Raw genomic sequence first — 15,527 nt, 5'->3', positions numbered from 1 at the left:
GTTCTCACTTGGATCTATTTCAGGTCATTTCAATGACATCAATGTCTTTGTCATCCAGGAACTGTCTACACACTCTGGCAACATGAGGCCTGACGGTATTGTTCTGCACCAGGAGGAACCCAGGACCCCCCCGCTCTCATCTGTGAAGAGAACGGGGCGCCAGTGGCGTACTTGCCAATTCTGGTGTCCTCTGGAGAATGCCAATCGAGCTGCACAGTGCTGGGCTGTGAGCACAGGTCCCACTAGAGGACGTCAGGCCCTCATGCCACCCTCATGGAGTCTGCTTCTGACAGTTTGGTCAGAAACATGCATCCCTGTAGTCTGCTGGAGGTCATTTTGTAGAGCTCTGGCAGTGCTGCTCCTGTGACTCCTGGCACAAAGGAGAGATACTGGTCCTGCTGCTGGGCAACTGCACCTCTGAATGTGCCATCGTGGAGGAGCTGGACTACCTGTGCAACCTGGTTGGGCTGCAGGTACCACCTCATGCTGCCAGTAGTGACAAGGACACTAGCAGAACACAAAACTAGGCAAGAATCAATCACGAAGGATAATTAGAGAGCAATTGTCTGTGGCTTACTACATGCAAAACCTTTCCCATTTTGAGGGTTGTCTTGCTTTTGCCTCTCCATTGCACCACTTTCATTTGCACCACAGCAAGTGAAATTGATTCACAATCACTGGTGCTTCCTAAATGGACAGACACATATATTCTGTCATTATAAATATGTATTCTGTCATTAGTGATATCTACAGTATATATAAATGATGTCATTGATATAAGATATGATATGAAGTGATACTGGATTTGACAGTATCAGGTTAAACATTCTCGTTATTATTCCACAGTAAATGATTTCACCAGCTGATTTAAAATCACATTGTTTGGCCTTGAGAGAGCTGCCAATCACTGCTGCATCATTTCCCACCACTAGAGGCTGCAGTGCATTTCAGCTGTGAGTCTCAGGCTTCTATTGTATCAACATACAACATATATTTTTTTGATGTGAAGAACTCAGCACATTATTACTTTGTTTTGTGCCGCAACTCGAATTTAGGTTATTGTTTCCACAACAAAATCTGATACTTCAGACAGAGCAAACTAAAAAAAACTAACTGTTTTAAGTAAATTATCTTCTGACAAACACTTAGTCTTAACATATCACGTGTTTGATTAACATCAACCCATTTATCTTATTGGTTAATAATCTAAAATGATCCGATTATTTATTGATCACCTGTGGGATTGATCGCTGATGTTTCAGGCAGGCATAACTGTACAATATGTATACGTGGTCACAAATGTTATTGACAAAATAAGGCTTAAATAGCTGCAACTTTCTGCTATAGAGAATAAAGCACTATCAACAGTTTCCTTTTTTTATATATCAACCAGATAGCTGCACAGCACTAAACTGAGCCAGTGTCGTCATGACTATAAGAAGGAAACTTCACCTTCAGCATCATTGACAGCCGCTCAGCTTTATAACCACTTCATCATGACAACAGGTCAGCCCATCAGCCACACATATTATTATTCAGGTAAATATGGTTACTCATAGAACGTCATTAATACTTCAAATACATATACAGTTAACTCTGAGTCACAGTAGTTGACTTATTGGTCAGTGGTAGTTTGAATAAAAGACATCAAACTTTGCAGAGCTGTTCAGGACCACAATAGTAAGAAAGCCACGGGTCTTCATGTTTATCAGAGAAGATCATCATCATGAATCAGAAGAACATGATTATAGCAGGGACACTTGCAGAGGTGGATCTGTGACCATCTACACTGAGCTTCTCTGGCTCACTGACCATTTAAAACACAACACTCCCACCTAGTGGAGTCCATCAAAACTGCAGTGCTGCACTGCTGTACAGAAACAAAAAACAAAAGCTATGGTTTATCTTGATTTCCACATGAATTACTTATATTTGACACAATATGTGTAATATTGTGGAATTAACTGAAACAGACAAATAATTAACCAAACACACACTATAGAGATTTTCCAATAAATACAGATATCAAGGCTGTGAACATTCAATCTCCTGCCTGTTCATCATATTACTGATATGTAGCTGCTAACAGAAGACAAGAAGAGGAAGACTGATTCATTTCACCATGCTACACTCTTATAATGGGATATTAGCATATTTTCCGATCACTATCCTATTATCTGTCTTATGGGCCTCTTAACAAGTATTTCATCATTTAGCACAATCTCTATATCTTATTCCATGTTGGCACATTGACACTATGGATGAACTCTGATGAAGCTTCAAATTGAATCTTTTGCCACACTGATCTTATAATATAAATCACTGTCATATTTATATCACACTATGATTAAAGGAAGTTTATGCCACAATCCTCAGTTCCATTTTGTACATCCTCTACCCTCTAATGGCCTTCATTGCTGCTTAAAGGGATGGTTCACCGAAAAATGAAAAAAATAACTCTTATCTACTCAACACTATGCCAATGGAGGGGTGGGGGAAGTGTTTGAGTCCACAAAACAAATTTTGGAGTTTCAGGGGTAAACAGTTTTGCAGCCAAATCCAAAACAATTAAGTTAAAGTAAATGGGGACCACTTCTTCAAAAGTAAAAAACTGAAGAAGAAAAAATTGATGTCGCCGTACTGCTCCTGTGGTGTCATCATGGACCATGTTTTTAGCCTAAATGTCCGCTGTGATCCACGTGCGAACGCGGCTCTAGAGAAGCGTATCAGAGAACATTTAGGCTCAAAACATGGTGTAAATTATGCTGTTTCGAGACTAATTTGAATGTTGGGGCTTCCGGACACCACACGGGCAGGATGGAGGCACATCATATATTTTTTCTGTTTTACTACGCATGAAGAAGGAGTCACCGTTTACTTCAATTGTATTGGATTTGGCTGCAACTCTGTTGCTGAGACTCCAAAGGTGTTTTGTGGACTCAAACACTTCACCCACCCCTGCGTTGGCATAGTGGTGAGTAGAAAATAATGCTTAAGATGCCAGGGAGTTACTCACTGCACATACTGCTTGTTACATCTGCATCTCCCACACATGTGAATATATACAGTACAACTGTGCAAAACCTTGACACAAGCTCACATCTGTTTTTTTTTTTCTGACTGCACAACACAATTTGATGACAGAGATTCTGTTCATTAAGCATTCTGTAACGGCACATGCCATTGATTATAGTCTGGCCCGGAGAAGAAAATGGACTCCTGCACTCGATCATAATGGCAGCAAGCCTTCACACCACTAGTCCCCCCCTCTGGCAAAGCATCTCCTGCACTAGGTGCAAACTTGGGGACAGTCACTGCTCTGACTGCGTCAAATGTCAGGGCATCATCGGTGGGTTCAACATTCTTCTCTGGGGTGAAAGCAAAAAATGACAAGAGAAACCTGAGAGCTCAATCTGCAAATCAGATGAGTTCATTCTTGCTCAGCTACAGGTGACCTCAGTCACCATGGTGACATGTTTTGTTCTCAACTGTAATGACCAAATGTTTGAATTCACTGCTGCTCTGATTGACACCTCTCAGCAGCAGCCAAGGCTCATGGGTAATATTTAGCCTTATCCCCAAAGATAACAGACAAAACATTGTGAAATGGTCAGGAAGAGTGCTGTGTTTCCATGTTCGGTAGAAATATGAAATGTTAGTACAGAATAGGAAAAGTGTTCACTCACACACACAACTCACGCAGAAGTGTTAACTCGTGTAATGGACCACAGGGGTGTAAGGCCTTCAACACAAAAACTCAAGAATATAATATGAAATATTTTATTCTATTTCGTTTTCCAGTTTTTTTTTTGCCACTGCATAACAATTGATCTTATTATATAATGAACAGAGAAATCAATACATATAGTGACTATAGTGTGCACCTACCTGGACCAGTTTGTAGAAGTAGGCGTACTGTCGTGCAGTGTTTTTATACTGGCTTAGAACATCCTGCACTGCCTGTGTACCCAGCAGCAACTCCACTTCGTCCTGCTGGTAGTAAAGCGGCGTGTCGTACTCCTGGGGAAGAGTGTGGATGTATGGCAGCCATGGGGAAGCCGCGTTGGCCCGCTCACAGAGCAGGTGGAGGGCCAGTGTCACATTGCCCATGGCCTGTAGGATGCGGTCCTGGCTGTACAGAGGACCTGAGACCCAGAGAGTACAGTTAGTTACAGGACAACACAGTGCTGCTCTGAGCAGCCTGAACAACCTTGGTGTTGTTGTGTTGTAGTGAAAAGCGGAGAAATGTTTAACTGTGATGGAACAGAATACAGTAGCCAACCAAGACACTGATTTGCAGAACAGCATCTAGATTAAAACTTGCTAGAATATTTTTCAACATGTAATGAGAACCTATGTCACAATGGAATATTTATTTCAACCATGGCTGTAGTTGTTTGCAAAGATTTCCCAGGGGAAATTATATAAGTAGATTTCTGAAGTGAAAAGAAGTCAATCAGACCTCCGTAAACAGAGATGAAAAATGAGGTTTCGTTCTTGTTTGTTTCATCTGCTTAAAAAAGAGACAAAAACTAGAAGCGGTCTGAGAGAACATCTCTCCACGTCAGAGCAGTGTTTACATTTATAATCTAGACTGTGGCGGCCCGCCATATTCTTATTTTTTCCTGCCACAGTTTCATAATGAAAAAAACGTTGGTTTTTTTTTAACACTTTTTATAATAAGAGATGCCTAACTTGTCTCACTGTATGGCTGTGTGCAGCAAATTTTGCAGCACGCTATTGTCCAAAACGTTGTGACATCCATGACAGTCTGACCTCATGACTTCTGCAGCAGTTGTATACCCACAAGTGACATGCAACATACAAATTCTTTCTCTTACTTCTCTTTCACTCTTTAGTTTATGTATCTATCACTTGGGATCTGTTGCATGCATATGTGCACATGCACGCCCTACAGCCATAGACTGAATTCTGTGGAAAAAGCTGCAGAGAAAATGAAGAAAGCCCATTTATATGGATCCGCTCAAAAATGTAACAGGTTCTTCCTTCGATCAAATCCCACCAACACTGATGAAAACATAACCTCCTGGCAAAGGTAATAACATTTTCTTCCATATTAAAAAGGATGGCGCAACTGTTTGTGTAGCCTTGACATGTATTATGTTATGTAACATTAAAGAAGATACTTAACATGAGGTAGTTTTCCTTTTCTCCAACAGTTAACGGATCAGATTTCCACTTGCAGGTTCATCACAAACACTTTTTTTTTTGTAAGATTAAGATTCCTCTTTATTGTCCCATACACAGCATGCAACATGCAAACATGGGGAAGTTTGACCTCTGTATTTAACCCATCTGTGTGAACACACGGAACATGGGGAACAATTGGGGGTTTCAGTGCCTTGCTCAAAGGCACCTCAGCAGTGCCCAGGAGGTGAACTGGCACCTCCTCCAACTTCCGACCATGCTGGACTTGAACCGGCCACCCTCCGGTTCCCAAGCCAAGTCTCTATGGACTGAGCTACTGCCTCCCCAAGAGTATTAAGTATTTTATCAAGAGTGAAAAGTTCTCACCTAGAACAGAGTTCTGGGCTGACTCTACTGTCATCAGCATCTTCCTGGGAATCCACAGGAACAGTTCCTCTGCCTGCACCATGCACATAAACATGAAATTCAAAGATCAGATTTATAAATGTAGGAATGGGAAGTAAATGGACTCCACTCCTTTAACAACTATTTCCAAAGACATGATCAGCTGGTCACACCCCTATACTGCTGTGGGTCAAACTAAAACCAACCACAACCAACAGTGTATTGGTCTGTCACCCAGCATCTTCTTACTTCTGTGGCTCTTATGTGGCATTTGTGAACAAGGCTAGAAATACTGATCAGCAGACATTAGAGGATCCTTTAAAAAAAAAAAAAGAAGTAGTTTAAGCCTTCAGGGCTCACCTTGATGTCCATGGTGGCCCGCAGGCCATAGCCTTCTGTGCCAAAGTTGGTCACAGTGAAGCCATCACAGGAAGCTCCATTTTCCTCAGCCCAAGACATCAGTTCTGAGAAGTAGTCCTCTCTACTGCCCTCAAACACTACTGACATGCCTGAAAACACATACAATGTTTCCATTCATTTCAATTTTTAAAGTCATTAAATAGTGAAACAATTTCTGTGTATGTGTGTGTGTGTGTGTGTACATGTCCTCACCCTTCTGTTTCTTGCGGATCTTCTCAACCAATCCTCTGATTTGGGTGTACTCCTCCCACTCCTTACCAGCGGATGGTGCTGCACTGCTACATTCTGGAGAAAACACAGGTTAACCATAAACATGTCAGCAGAAACGCGCACGCGCGCACACACACACGCACACACGTACGTTAACCTGCAACTACATTAAAGCATAAATGAACTACAGCAGCATAGAGAGCACATCAACAGTGACTCTGAAACCTGAAAACTGTCATGTATAATAGAGTCCTGGTGACAGAAAACAACTGATGGACACTAAGGACATTAAATTGACTGTAATCCTAATACAGGATTAAGTCAGACAAGAGTTCTGTTTCAGATAAACAGCAGAATTGAGAGGTTCTGGAGCAGACTACAATCTCTTGTCTACTTTATATCAGGACATATATAATGGAATAATGGAATTAATTTAATACATGTTTAACAACCATATCATGCAAAGTATGAAAGCACAATAAATAACCAGCAAGGTTATGGAAACATGAGCCCTGAGTCATTGTTAATCCCAATGAAAATCTTTGTGCCTCTCTGACATCGTGGTTGTGTATGGTAGATCATATGTCTTGTCTTTTCCAGGCAAAGTGTCAGGGCCCAGGTCTGGCAGGTTTTTGTTGTGATTCCTTCTAAAATGGAGGTAACAGCAAATCAACTGTAGAAAGTAGACTAGAGGGTAGACCAGGGGTATCTGACTGTTCAAGCGTTTATCATTTCAACAATATAAACGTCAAAGAGGGTGGGGCTGCTGCAGAAAAACTTCCTCAGGTTGCTGCTAACACTTTTGCATCCGTAATTGTTTGGGTTGTTTATTTCCATTTTTAAAGACTAGTGCAGTGCCAATTCTACACATGCCTGTTTGGTATGGGCTGCTTGCTTGGCCCGTCATACAGCAAAACAAAAACCATCGTTGTGCTTTTACTTTGTAGACAAATTGCCAAATAGTAAATTATTCTATGAATATTGTTGCCATGATGGAGATCAGCACCAACGACACCCATGAATGTCTGTATCAATCTTTTGATTACAGACTGCAAGCATGCTGCCCCGCCCCTACTGGCTGCGACAGAGCCCTGATTGCTTGTTTATTACCGTTGTATTAATATCAAGCATATAATGTTTGACAATGCACTTCTCTGGGCCCTAAATAAAGTCACATGCCAAATATGAAACTGATAAGATGACCGGTTCTCGAAATATGCATTCCAAATACAAACATGTAGACAAACGTTAGTGAGATTAGTAGGTGGATGGCTGTGATGATTACTCTGCTCCATATGTAAGGAAAACCTCCAGTGCTCAGAATCAGGATGAATGGTTTCAATAAAATTTTAACATTTCATTTAAAATAATAATAATAAACTGTAATGTGTATAGAACTTTTTAAAAAATACCATCAGGCCTTCCATGATGGACCTGGATTTTAGCCATTCTTCATTTAGTATTGATTCGGTAGTTTGATATTGATAAAGATTCTGCTTTGGACTGAATTCCGCACCTGTCCAATAGTGACTTAATGTTGTGTTGTCTTTTTCTGTCTTCCTTGGTCAATGGTCACTGAGCCTGGACAGTTAAGACAAATTCTGATTATGATCCTGTTATAATCTTTGTTTAGGGACAGAGGACAATTTTTATCTAGCCATTTAGCTATTCAACTATTTAATTTGGAGAGTGTCCCAAATGAAAAATTGTGAAGGTGGACTGGGTGTTGAGGTTGAAAGTGAACCCACTTTGCAGCAGCTCAGAGATGAGGTTCATCATCTCTTTGGGTGAAACCACAGCGCTGGCTCCTGAGCCCGACTTCTGAGTCTTCACTCGACTCTTCTTTCCCATGGTGCTGGATGGACAACTGTGCTGAGAAAACACACCAGTATTAATGTGAGCGTCACACACTGACTTATTTCCAACATCATGCTTACTGTGTGAAGTTAACTCGTCAAACAAGTCGTTGTTCTTGTGCAGCCAATATAATTCTCCACTGTGCACTATGCCACACAAACAAAACTGAGTCACACTTTGCCATTTTCTTTGCTTTTCTTAGAAAGCCATCCTCTGTGTTTTGATTTCTAATTCAAGCACTGACTGCAGTATCTGAGCGGGCCCATTTGATGATGCTGAAAACACATGTAAAGGACTTACTACTCTCTGTTCTGGGAAAAAAAAAAAAAAAAAAAGATTTCCTATTTATTATTGCCACATAAAGGTGTTCTTGCACGTTATCTCATGGCTGCCCATACTGAGTCTGGTTTTGCTCAAGGTTTCTTCCAGTTGATGAGGGAGTTTTTCTCTCCACAGTCGTCAAAGTGCTTGCTCATTGTGTGAACTGTTGGGTTTCTCTATACATTTTTAAGGACTCGGCCTTCAGTGTAAAGTGCTTTGAGAATATGTATATCATGATTTGGTGCTTTATTCATTCTTTTACTCTACATCTGTCAAGTACTTTTATCACTGCTCTTATTGGTTCAGAACAGGATTAGAATTGACTTTTGTTAATCATATTAAGACATAGTTTCATGAGCACCATCTGATTGGGTTTTTTATTTATTTATTGAAGAGCGTCGTCTTTCAATTTGACAGCAGGACTTATTGCTTTGATTTTCAGATGTCATAAGGCTTTCAAAAAAAACCTAAAACTTTGTGATGGTTAAGGTAAGGGGCTGGGGAATGCATTGTGTGAATGCATGTACGTACAACAGTGGAAAGACGTGTCATGTCAGTGGGGGGAGCAGAGCCGTCAAACATAATGACAGTAAGTTAGTTCCTACGGCTTGGAAAATAGTGACATCCTGTCACATGACCAACCATTATTTACATTGACCACATATGCAGTCTGATTTACTTTGCTTTGAGGTGCAAAATATTCAGAGGATACTGCAGCTAGAGAAATGTTTCTGTTCACTTCTATTCTGTTTCCACATATCTTATCTAAAATATATGAGGTGTCTGTATTGTAGTAGTTGAAAGCACATTTATTTACAATGTTTAATAGCTGTGCAGCAGTCCTGTTTACATGGTTATGATAAGTGTCTGGTCAGGGAGTGATGTGACATCATGTATTAATATGATGCTGTACGCTGAGTTTAACTCACATAGTGAGCTCGAACATGATACAGCGGAAACACAAGAGAGCTGATCGAAAAAATCTCCACTATAAAGAACCCTGTAATACCATGATCAACTTGACATTCAACCATCAACATTGTAGATGTACATCTGCATAGAATGTTTCCACTACCTAAAGTTATCATCCTTGTCTTTGCATGCCATTTCGACTGACTTCTTATCTTTAGTTTCTTGGATTAATCTGTCAACTTCTTGATGAGAATAACAGATTTAAAAAAAACATAAACATGCTGGTGTTACAGCTTCTGTCACATCATGTGGATTGGTGTAATGGTTGGTCATGTGACACAAGGGCACGCCTCCCAACCCTTAGGATGTTACAACTACCAGACAAAGCAGAGTAGCAAGAGACAGACAAATGAAGCTGCACCACAGACACCAAAACCAGATTTTCCGACCTGCTGATCCAGCTCACTGGTCTCAGTACCAGTCAGACATTACCTCATGAATAGTCAGTTACAGAGTGAGTTCAATGATTCCCATACAAATATACAGACACAGGTACCAACCAATGCCAACCAGTTTAATTTCCAACTGCTCACCCCATGTGCTCTACCTCCTTCTAACACATGCACGCACACAAACACGACATTTTACCAAAGCAAATGAAGTGGCTGAGTTGATTTCTGGCAGCTGGGGTCTCTTTCAATCTAACCTCCCTTTACAACCATGCGCCCACGACACGTGTGTCTCCACTCCCTCTCAAAACACACAGCTGCTCAGTGACATTCAATAGCAGTTGTTACTGTGGTCCAAAGCCAGTCATTTCCAAGAAGAGAACTTCAAGCAGCCACTTCCTCGTTCTGCTGTAACTGCTGATTCACGTCACTTTAATCCACTACTCAGAACAAAACACAGTATTAATGTGTGCACCAAACTTCATGATCAGTGGTACATTTGCATTAATATTCATACTCCTGCCTTTATATAAATATTTTGACCTGTTTTATGACCATTCACACTCATCCATGTTCACGACTGTTACCTTTGACTATAATTCTGTATACCATATCTACTCAAGTGCAATTTTACTGCAAAAGAATAAATCCAATATGGCATACTGTTATTATGTGTGAGGCTTTTTGACAGAGCACATGAAACTCGTGTCTCAGATTTCAAGTCAATCTCAAATTTACTTTAGTTGAGCCTTTTCAAATCAGAGCGCCTCCATCTGGGTGACTGGTCTCATATTTGTGAGGAGGTACATGCCAAGTTTCATGTTTCTAGCATGGCAATTTGAACTGTGGCAGAAGACATATAACATTTATAATAAAACCACGTATGTTATTATTACTGGATCAACCGTGTAAAAGCTGTAGAACCAGCATTAACAGGCCATTGGCTTTGCTGCAGAATGGGGCTACATTTCAAGTGTTCCTGGGTTGAAATCCTTGGTTGTTTAGACATATTTTGTATGCAAATTACATGGAGATGATCTATACACAAAAATCGGTATGTTCGATGAAATAACCTCTACTTAATCCTATCAGACTGACTCCAGATCAGCACGTACACACACACACAGAGAGAGCTGTGGATATTCGGATTGGTTTTGTCTAAACTAAACCAGCAGAGACACTGGAGGGTTTTATCCTTTAGGGGCTACAATCTAAACGTGTCCACCAGAAATGGATGACTTGAATCCAAGGGACTAAACTCTGTGCTCCGTCAAAACCTGCAGGAAATAACAGAGCTTTTTTATAAAAAAAAAAAAAAAGTTGGGCTACCCCACCCACTGCGAGGCGGACGACAGTTAGCAGCGTGGCTGCTCTCTGGAGTCTCTGAGTTCCCTGTCATGTTGGACAGCTGGTGACAGAAATCACTGAGCACTTTCTGACAAACATTCACGGTGGAGTGACCATCAGGGCTTGCTTCTTTTTTTTTTTTTGGAAACGTAGTAAGACATAACCACGGTTCTCCACTCCTCCCACAGCCCAGCACCAGTTAGCCGCCCCCCCGGTCTGTGGCAGCATCTCCCGCTAGGCCAGCAGCTAGCTTCCTGACACCGAGCACTCAGGCCCATCCGAGCGGAGCCGTGAGCGGACCGAGGCTCGGGGACGACGGGGGCTCAGTTATCCGCACCGAGTACCGCTAGCGAGCTAGCTGTTAGCTGCTAATCTATCCAGTGATAGAAGCTGGGTTGCGACGGGAGCTAATCTGCTGGTTAGCTGGTTAGCTCTGTCCGCCACGGTGAAGCAGCCTGCACAGTACACACACACCGTGACACAGAATACGAGTCGCGGAGTCAGAACTGAACCATTAACCCCAGTAGACATTTTTCTCCGGTGCACTCGTACCTTTCCACTGACAGCAACGGTCCCTCTGTTCCTGTGCACACACCAACCTTGACCCAGTCCCGCGTCCGATTGGTGGAACCTCCAGACAGAGCCCACCCACGGCGCTAGATTCCGGCCTTTTGATTGGTGGTAGCACAGCACGGTCAACGATCCCGATAGCTGATTGGTTCGAGCTGCTGCTTCACGTACTTCCCCCTTCTCACCACGCGTTGTGATTGGATGCGTACTTTTAGAAAGCGAAACACGACCATAGATGGTAAGAATTCAGATGTGTCGATTGGTTGAAAGACACGTCAGTCATTGATATGGCTCCGGTGCGCTCCAGCGGTCTCGTTCGGGCGGAGCGGCTCGTGTGGAGTCCACGCTGAACGGCGTCCGTCAGCTCACCCTGAGCCGAGGAGCTCCAGGGGCAGCATTCACCAAGCACTGGTCAATGTGGAAATTATATTCTTTAATCCGAAGGTTTTTAAAGAGATGGAACGTCCACTCACTCTCTGCTCACCACTATGCCGGTGGAGGGGTGGGCGAAGTGTATGAGTAATATAAAACACTTCTGGAGTTTCAGGGGTAAACAGAGTTGCAGCCAAAGTAATAAACAGCGAAAAAACAAATGGCCTCCATACTGCTAGAGTGTTTTTTGTGATTAATGGAGGGATAAAAAGAAATGAACAAAATCCTCTCCGTAATATGTAAGACTAATAGGCCTATGTCTAATGTTTTGTGTAAAATGTGTGTATGTTTGACTAGATATTGCATCATTTGCATATTCAAATTAAACAATAGTTTCAAAAAAAATAATTGGCTTCAAGAAAGTAATTGGGGAAGTCTCATATCTGTTCGATTTGTTAGCCATCAACTAAAAAGTTTCACAAATTAATCATCACCACGTTACATGGGGGGCTATTTAAAATTATTTTAAATGATCAACTCCCTCTAGTCATACTTACAGGCCAATTAGGGGGAGTGATTCTGTGCTCTAAATTATGATCAATTGATTTGAATACACTGATAGGACACATTCAGGATCACAATATTGTGTGATTATCGTTCCATGACATTAAGAATCAGTCGTTGTGCAGATGACAGAGGCAGCACTGTAAATGAATGAAATAGCATGTAAGTCTGCTTGAAAATGACTCAACAACACCTTCTACAGGCGTAATGACACCTGGACTGTCAAGTTCCCAGTGAGCAGGTTTAACTGTGAGCAGGAGTGGAGCTGTTGTGGAGTGTTTGACATCAGCAGCGTTCACTCTCTCTCTCTCTCTTTCTCTCTCTGTGTCTCTCTCTCGCCTAAATCAGTAGCATGTGACGACAGCAGTTTTAACAGCAGGTTAAATGCTGCGCTCTTCCACACAGTTCATCCTTCACCTCCAGCCTCGGGACCTCAGCAGGGGCCCAGCCGCCCTGGATTTCATCATGCTGGTACTTGGACAGCGAGGACTTGGCCACAGTCAGATGGACTAGACCCCGGCACAAAGGCCCAGTGACCCAGAGAGGGGCCGGATTCATCTTTGATGTGGACGCATTCAATTTGATATAAATTTGTGCGATGGACATGAAGTGACAGCCATCATGTGATGGACAAAGCTGCCACAGGGGAGAGCTCTTTACTCGGATTGTTGTATAAGGTCAAGTCTAAATGCACCATTTAGCCAAGTATGAGCAGTCATATGTAGTTAGGTTAGAGTGTTCTCATCAGCTCTGAGTCTACCATTGTTTTCAATGTGATAGTGAGATAATTAGGTGTCCACAGCTCCAATATGGCATACCTGTGTCGGTTTGAAGCCTGTACAGAGAGATTCTTCCTTCAGAACATGAGCATTTTGTTGAAAATGCTCTGATGGGAAACTGGAAGTGTGTAATTGAAGTTCAGAAAAGGTTGAGAATAATGCAGAGATATCTCATCAAACATTTAACCATAGAAATGTAGAGGTGGTAGAATGTTCTATATATGTTATTCATATCAGCACATGCATGTGAAAACATGATGAAATCATGTTGGACCAACTGGGTAATGAAACTGTCTGTAAGTCAGACAATTCTATCGATGCAATCCTGCAGGAGACCATCTACATCTTGTGCATTTACAGAACAAATGCGTCACATGTTCTTGCAGTACACATAGAATCTTCAAACTTACAAGTTTTACCAGGCAGCCTGGCTGAAGGTTGTCACATGATGTCTGTAACAACTGGCTCACTGAAGAGGGAGGTCTTGCTTCAGTGGTACAGGCTGTTTTTTAGCACACACTTTTGATGTTACCTTTCCATTCACATGTTAAAGCAAACATTAAAAGGCAGCTTGTGACAAAATGTGTTCTTCTCCTTAATATTTAACTTTTAAAAGCTACCATCTACAACTGTTGATGCAGAAATGTGTTTCCATTATTATTTTTATTGAGGGACATTTTTGTGAACTTCTTTGTGGATTTTTTTCCAAAAGACTTAGTTTTAATATGAGAGCATAAGAGACCAATAAGAACAAAGTGTGTTGCTATTATCATATCATGTAATGCTATTACACTGGTCTCAAAGACAGATGTTATCCTTTGTGCATAAAAATCACAAGGATTTCATGATGGCTCTCCCTCACCGACACCGACAGACACATACCAAATGTGCTCTATCGAACTGATTTTATACTGGACTTTCAAATGAAGCCACAAGTAATATCTCATCAATTCACCAGCAGGAGGGTTCAGGAAACAAATTAGTGTCTGAGAGGTCTGGCCTGAATAATTTAAATGATGTGCTAAACAAAAAATCACTGCAATCTGAACAACCTTTAACCATTTTTATCATCATCAATGTATTTTAACCTGCACAAACACAGCAAACAGCGTGAAAGTCAAACAAAAACCCAAAAACCCTAACCCTCTTTCCAACTAGCCCCACAAAGGTGACCAGGTGCTCAAATAAAGTATTATCCCCACTCATATCCTATGTGACCTACTTTCTACCAAAGCAATAAACATAAATAACAAATAATCCAAGTAATACACCTTTAATGCTTTTTTGTTTTTTTGCGGTATCATGATCAAAATTTTAATTTAATTAAATTAAATTAAAATAATACTGCAAAATAAAAACCATCAAATACCTTGTGTCATAACCAAAAACAAATTATATTAATCTCAAACTCATTCATGGCTCCTAATGCAACAAAGCTCAAATTTCAACATTTTTGTTATATTTCCCAAAAATTTTAATGCAACTAGATGTAATAAACCAGGCATTTTCAAAACACTGATAATTATGAGTGTGTACAATTTGGGGCGGATCCTAAAATCTAAAATCTAGATGTTTGTAGATGCTTGCCTGGCAAACAATAACCATAACCCAAACAATCCACATTTAATGTCAAGCTTTCACATTAAAAATCTACCGACACAGATTTATAAAGAAAAGAATATTTAAATTTTATTCCAAAACCATCTAAAACATTCTCATATCATTATCATATACTGCTAAAATACATTTCAAGCTACATACACCTTTCACAAAAATATAAAGGAATGCTACACAATGGTAACCTATAGGAAGTATGTATTGATAAACAGCTTCTTCAGGTCTTTCTCTAAAATATACCATCATGGAGGAACATTTCAGTCAAAGGGTCTTATCTTACACCAGCGGTGGCTGTTTGAAAGTTATTTAAATAGAACATGTATTCGTGCGCATCTGAGCACCCATGGGTGTGTATGCTGGACTTCAAATGAGCTGTGGTCAGCTGCAATGTTGATACATTTTTATCTTAAGGCAGCAGAAAGTGATTGACAAACGAAAACCTGGTCTGAAGACAGCTTTGCAGCATTTCACTGTTATATTAGAAACACATAAACAAGGTGAACAAATATATTATTGCATGTTAGGCCCCAAAACACCATGAAAGAGACTCATTACA

General features: G+C 41.0%; 1 protein-coding gene across 2 annotated transcripts in view; it reads right to left on the bottom strand.

Annotated features, from left to right (window-relative positions):
- The window catches only part of setd3 (SET domain containing 3, actin histidine methyltransferase), a 28,980-nt gene extending 17,231 nt beyond the window's left edge, over positions 1–11,749 (bottom strand). The window contains exons 1-6 of one of the 2 annotated variants that reach the window (XM_020103074.2): positions 11,622–11,749; positions 7,932–8,050; positions 6,166–6,258; positions 5,914–6,062; positions 5,536–5,608; positions 3,889–4,145 (exon numbers count right to left, since the gene is read on the bottom strand). In XM_020103074.2, coding sequence (XP_019958633.1) covers positions 3,889–4,145; positions 5,536–5,608; positions 5,914–6,062; positions 6,166–6,258; positions 7,932–8,034 — 675 coding nt within the window. In that variant the 5' untranslated portion in view covers positions 8,035–8,050; positions 11,622–11,749. Of the gene's footprint in view, positions 1–3,888; positions 4,146–5,535; positions 5,609–5,913; positions 6,063–6,165; positions 6,259–7,931; positions 8,056–11,621 lie in introns of both variants that reach the window. The other variant, XM_020103073.2, reaches the window with a different exon arrangement.
- Positions 11,750–15,527: the final 3,778 nt, after the last annotated feature.

Source organism: Paralichthys olivaceus, chromosome 12 (genome assembly GCF_024713975.1).
Source record: "Paralichthys olivaceus isolate ysfri-2021 chromosome 12, ASM2471397v2, whole genome shotgun sequence".
Lineage (NCBI taxonomy): Eukaryota > Metazoa > Chordata > Actinopteri > Pleuronectiformes > Paralichthyidae > Paralichthys > Paralichthys olivaceus.
The sequence above is the reverse complement of the archived record's forward strand: the minus strand, read 5'-3'. Positions and strand labels throughout refer to the sequence as shown.